General features: G+C 42.0%; 1 protein-coding gene across 1 annotated transcript in view; it reads right to left on the minus strand.

The window, feature by feature from the left end:
* LOC112250457 (serine palmitoyltransferase 2) overlaps nt 1–5694 on the minus strand; it is a 28031-nt gene extending 22337 nt beyond the window's left edge. The window contains exons 1-4 of the mRNA XM_024420625.2: nt 5451–5694; nt 2803–2997; nt 1811–1965; nt 641–789 (exon numbers count right to left, since the gene is read on the minus strand). Coding sequence (XP_024276393.2) covers nt 641–789; nt 1811–1965; nt 2803–2997; nt 5451–5615 — 664 coding nt within the window. The 5' untranslated portion in view covers nt 5616–5694. The remainder of the gene's footprint in view (nt 1–640; nt 790–1810; nt 1966–2802; nt 2998–5450) is intronic.
* Nucleotides 5695–6000: the final 306 nt, after the last annotated feature.

Consider the following 6000-nt stretch of genomic DNA (forward strand, 5'->3'; position numbering starts at 1 on the left):
TCCCCTGCCAAAAGAGAGAAGCTGAGGTGCAAAAAAAAAAAGTGAGTTTTTTAAATATTGATTAGCAATTGTCAAGGATGCACAGAAATTCCAAAATACGTGTGGTTTTCAGTTCAGATTATTAGTCTCCTCCCCTTCATCTACACTGATTGAAGTGGATTTTAAAAATGACATCAATAAGGGATCATAGCTTTCCCCTGGTCAGACACTCATGGAAAGAGCAGGTGTTCCTAATGTTTTGTACACTCAGTGTATGTCCAACATGTCATTATATTCGGTGCTCTGTCATTGTGTGGTACATAATAACAGAAGACGTGCCTTTTGTTTCCTTGTTTCTTTAAAAATGACAAAACCACAAAGAATACGGGAGAAACAAGACCAACAACAAATTGAGCGGAGCAGCTTGTCTGTACTAGTGCAGGCTTCATATCTGTGCTTCGTTTTAGATAGCATATGCCATTCATCCAAAGCGACTTACAGACATGCGTGAATAGACTATGTTCGGGCGGTATCGGGAATCGAACCCACCATACAGCCGTTGCAAGGGCCATGCTATACCAGAGCTACAGAGGTCCACAGATATGAGTGTATCAAAGCAAATGTCCCCCCCCACAAGAAGGTTATTATAACCAGGTCTTACCCATCTCAGAGCGGGTGCTGCCCACTCCCACACCGTACTTGTGTGTTGACCCTGTGGCATTGTCAGCACACCTCCCAGTGTTCTCAGCAAAGCCCAGGTAGTTATAAGAACCCATGTTGATCACGTCTTTCACCACCTTGCCTGTGTGTCTGGCAGACAAAGACACAACTTTGAGCAACTCTGACAAGACATGGAAGTATTAAACAAACCAGTGTCAAAAAGAGAACATACCCATGACAATATGAAGGTGTTTCCTTTATTTTTATACAGTACTTCTCATTTTTGCCAGGCAGCTAAATTAAATACCTTACTGGCTAAACGTGTTTGAAAAGGTTTTTGTTTTTAACGGCATCTTGATGTGATGGGTTCCCTAACACTTACATTTGGTTGTGGAAAATAAGCTAATAAAATCAAATAGGGCCTAGCTAAGAGTGAAAAAGGTCAACCATTAACACACAATAGCATGTGATAAATACAGTTGGTGGTTTCTATCCAGCACATTTGTCCCGACAGTCTCCCCTCACAAAAAGCAGAAAATATATATATTTTGATATTTTTTTCCATCAGTCTTTTGATACGGTCCTAAAATGTTTGGCATTTCAGCAGTCAAGTTAAAATAGTGTCACCAGTGAAACTTACCAAAAAAATCTATTTTTTGAGTGGATTTGTCCTTTAAGTAGGTCAACGACCTGAAGGGTGATAGAGGGGGCATGATAGCGCCATGCCTTCCATGACGTAGGTAGGTAAGGACACACACATTTTGGTATTCTATCCTTGTGAGGACCTAAAATGTATTTCCATTCAAAATCCTATTTTCCCCAACTCTAAACTTTAACCAGTAACCCAACCCAACCTCTCACCCTGACCTTAATTCTAACCCTAATTGTAATCCTAATTGTAACCCTAAACCTAAGCTTAAAATAGCCTTTATCATCATGGGGATGTGGGAAATGTCCCCACAAGGGAGATTTTCCTTGTTTTTCTTTTGGGGGATTTTAGGTCCCCACAAGGATAGAAGAACCAACCCATCCATCCACACACGTCTCCCAAGCTACTCCCATGATTTTCTAGGGCTGGGCCCTAGGCTACAGCGCCAAACAAATGGCCTCGTAGGAGCCCCCCACACACTATAAGTAAGCCCTGTTAGGGTTGTTAGGGTGCGCGACTCACTCGAACGTCCAGTTGTAGTCTTTGGAGGTTCTCTCCACCAGGTCCATCTTGGCTCCAGGGACACTGCAGATAGGCCTGTTCCAGTTGTCACGGATACGCATGTATAGATTCCTGGTGTAGAAGTTCTCAAAGTCCTGGTACAGCGGAACAAAGTCCTACAACACAGACAGAGAGAGATATATCACTGTCATACGTTAGATAGATTAGCTAGGTCTGGATCAATCCAAGCGCACAGGTGTGTCTTTCTTTCAAGCTTTCAGAGAGCTCGTTTGACATAGTTTACGCTTGCACTGAGCATTGCTGTTTACAAATAACAGGTTTGGGAAACGCTTACTCTGTTCAGCAACCTTCCTTGAGTAATTGTTAGGACATAACGGTTGCACTGAGCATAATGGTTGTGAAACACATTCCTGTGTTACATGGCAACATTTCCTTTCATAGGAAAGCCGGAAGAAAAGCCATTATCCATCGGGTGATTGGTTGAGAATTCTTGGGTGTGTGACATCACTCAGAGCCCTTACCAAAACACAAAACATGGCAGACAATCTCTCTCGGGTTGAGATCTGAAACCAGTAGTAACCACCAACTTCAATGAAGTTCAAATTGAAAGACGTCTAATATTCCTACATCCGAATAAGATTGTCGCCAAGGAGACGCACCTTATTCACACAGCGCTTGAGTAAATATTAGAATTGTAATAGTTGGGTCTACATCAAAGCAACGAATCCAGTAAAAGTCAGTTAGGGTGGGAGCAGAGTGTGAGTGGTGAGCAGGGAGTCTGTAGAAGTTATCCCTAACCACTGATACAGGGTCAGATCTTAATGATTAGGTTAGGATTGGGAAGGTGGGCCGGTGAGGTGGTTAGTGGCAAATACCTTATTCTTTAGAAAAATACAGACAAACAAAATGTATAGACACTCTGGATACGAGTGTCTGCTAAATGACCAAAACGCAACAGTAAATATAACAAAAGTACTGTCTGCATCTCTTACCTTCTGTTCGTCCCTCTCTCTGGCCACGTGACAGTTCTCGACACCCCAGTTGCGGAGGAAGTCTCTGAGGTACCCGAAGATGGTGAGGATGCCGTAGCCCACGTAGGTGAGAACCGCCACAAGCAGAGGAGTCTCCTCAAACTGCTCCACAAACGGCCTGTTGTACAGGCTGGTGCTACGCACAACATGGTTGTTCTGGAGAAGAAGAAATACACGGACAACAGAAGACGGTGGTGTTACTTACTCAGTGATTTTGTGTTGATCTTTGCATGAAATTCCGTTAACGCCAAACAAGGTGACACGGAACCGCCATTGTTTTTGGGGTAGGCCTAGTCGTTGCTTAGCAAAGCGTACCCTAACGGCAGTTGAAGTTACTTCTGTCCCATGGGTGACAGCCAAGGTGAGAAAAATATTAACGAGTGACATTTGAGTGAACTTATTATCTCTGATTACATAGGCCAGGGATAGAATCTAGGGTGATTTGTGAGAGTGAACATTTTAAAAAAGGTGTTTAGCTTGGCTTCCAGATCAAGAGAGTCTAACAACTACATTTAAGAGGCTTGCCGAGCCTTTCTATGGACATTAAAACAACTCAGAGGGAAACATGAGGAAAAAATAGGCCCAGGTCTTCTTTATTCAGAGATCGTTTGTTAAAAACACAGAGGGACAAAACAGACCCAAGACCATTTCAAGTTATACAATTTAAAAATTTAAAAAAACATAAAAACATAAGTGCGGTTGTTCCCCCCCATAAAAAGCCAGATCACATAGCCCCTAGGCTCAGAGGGTTATCCATAGGTTTCCAATTGAGGCTGAACTGTGGTTTATTGTCCTGAAAACTATACTCTGAAATCAAATGACCTGAAGTCAGTCAGCCTCGTCCCCCATTAAACCCCTGGCTGCTTAGCAACCACACGTGACCCAGTCATGTCCCTCTCTGAAATACCTTTGTGGTGTATGTGTTTGCACGCATACAGGCTGTTCTGAACTGAGCTCAGAACTGGTCAAACCGGCTACCAGGTTCTGTCTCCCACGGGGAACAAACATGAGGAAATAGCCCTCTAACTAGTCCACTAACCAACATACACCCTGAGGTCTGACTGCTAACAACTAGACCTTTAGGCTAACTGAAATGCACAGAGAGAGAGAGAGTTGCTTCATGTTTAAAGTGAAAAATGCCTTTCAGAGAAAGCAGTTAGTGTCCTAGGCCCTACGTCCACTACCACAGACTATTAAAAACAGACAGATCTTATTTGAGCACCATTTATAGCTGTGCATTAGAAACAGTCCTAAGACCAACTGTCATGTGAGAAGAGACTGCTTTGAACCTGGGGTGGAAACTGGAAATGTAGCCTACAGTACAGTATGTTAGAAACAGATAAGATTAGCATTCCTGAAACATTATTTTGTCTCTGAGAAATTAAGCTAATTGACTGCACCCAAATTGGACATTTTAATTTAGAGGATTCATATAATATTCAATAACTATTCTCCATAGCAGTGTCAGTGTAAACAGAGACCAGCCCTTCTACAACCTGACGTACAATTTGATGTTTTTTTAAACAATGACTTAGAAACAAGGAATCCAAAGACACGGTCAAAAGAAATCGGCTTGCATTGGATTTGTGCCACACATGCTTAAAAGTTAGCTTTTTAAACAGTGTCCAGGTAAACAAAACCAAAGCATAGGTTGCTGTCATACCTTGTCCATAAACTGCTTACAGGGTAAGGAAACCAATGTCATTTTGTAATTTGAGTAAACTATACTGATAACAAATATCACCTAAAAGTAGGAACAGCACCATTTAGTGGTCAGAACCTGGTAATATTAGGATATAGGATGGGACACAAACCGAACAACTTCAATGACTAATTTGTCTCAACTGCCACCACGTCCCTCTCTTCCATATCTTTCTCCTCAAAGACATTCCTGCACTGCCAGGGCCCAGTCCCATTGCCAGCAGCCATTCTCCCCAGGTGCAGGCTTGTGTGCTGCCCGGGGAGGGGGGGTGTGTGTGTTTCTGGGAGACAAAGTACTCCTGTCTAGTTGTTACACAACAAAAGCTCTGCCTCCCCATGCTGACGGGTATTCTCCATAGTAGTGTCAGTGTAAACAGAGACCAGCCCTTCTACAATCTCACACACACACACACAGAGTTATTGCTAAATGCTGTTCTACTACACACATACCAGCATTATCACGTCATCAGGTAGAAAAACAAAACATTATAGGTGTTTTGAGTTTAAAAGAGTGAATTTATGATGTCAATGATTAGTTTAAAAGTGTCTTTGGGGAAAACTAAATAAAACCAATGTTCAAAATGAGTCAAGGATGTGGTTGATTGTGTACTGTAAACTTTCCTATTCACTTTCACCAATGAAACATAGCAGCCTATGATTAGGCGATCTGACAACACCCATAACCTCAGTACACAAATTATGAGGCTTGATCATTTAGTAAGAAAACATCCACCCTGTCAAACTTATAATAATACAACTACGACTAGGTAATAAAAGCTACACAATGAAGCGAATTATTCAACTGTTTGATACTTCGTCGGACTGTGGTTATTCAATCTACTTGTGAACAAAGGCAAGTGTTTCTTCCCTATTCCTATGTAGCGGTAGCGTTGACGGGTGGGCCTCACCTTCTCACTCGGGCGCCGATACTTCTTCTGTTGCGGTTGTTGGAACAAACAATGATTCTTCACGAAACCGTTCCTTCCCGAAGATTTTTTACCGTTTGCGGTCCGGTGGCAAACATCTCCATTTACCAACTTATTCGCCGAGCTCTCAGTCATACTTGGTGGCATTTATTCGCTTGAATATCCCGGTTGTATACTTGTTCACCAAGGGACTCTTCTCTTCTCAGTTAATGCCGGAACTAGCATTCTGCCAGTAGCACAAACAACGACGTCACATTCGTATGGTAATGAAGAAGCCTTCAAAATAAAAGGCCGCATTTCAAAACATTGCAAAGTGGATAACTCATTCAAAATCCAATAAGTAATTTATGAAGAAAAAAATGTATTAACACCAATAATGAAAAAATACAATGTTGACACTGGTATGTTGAGAATATTGGGCTATAGAGAGAAAACGTTTTTACCTGTCTCAGCTAAAGTGCAGTGGAAAATACTCAGAAGGGTTTCTACTAACTAAATACAGTGGGGCAAAAAAGTATTTAGTCAGCCACCA

Source organism: Oncorhynchus tshawytscha, linkage group LG05 (assembly GCF_018296145.1).
Source record: "Oncorhynchus tshawytscha isolate Ot180627B linkage group LG05, Otsh_v2.0, whole genome shotgun sequence".
Classification (NCBI taxonomy): Eukaryota; Metazoa; Chordata; class Actinopteri; order Salmoniformes; family Salmonidae; genus Oncorhynchus; species Oncorhynchus tshawytscha.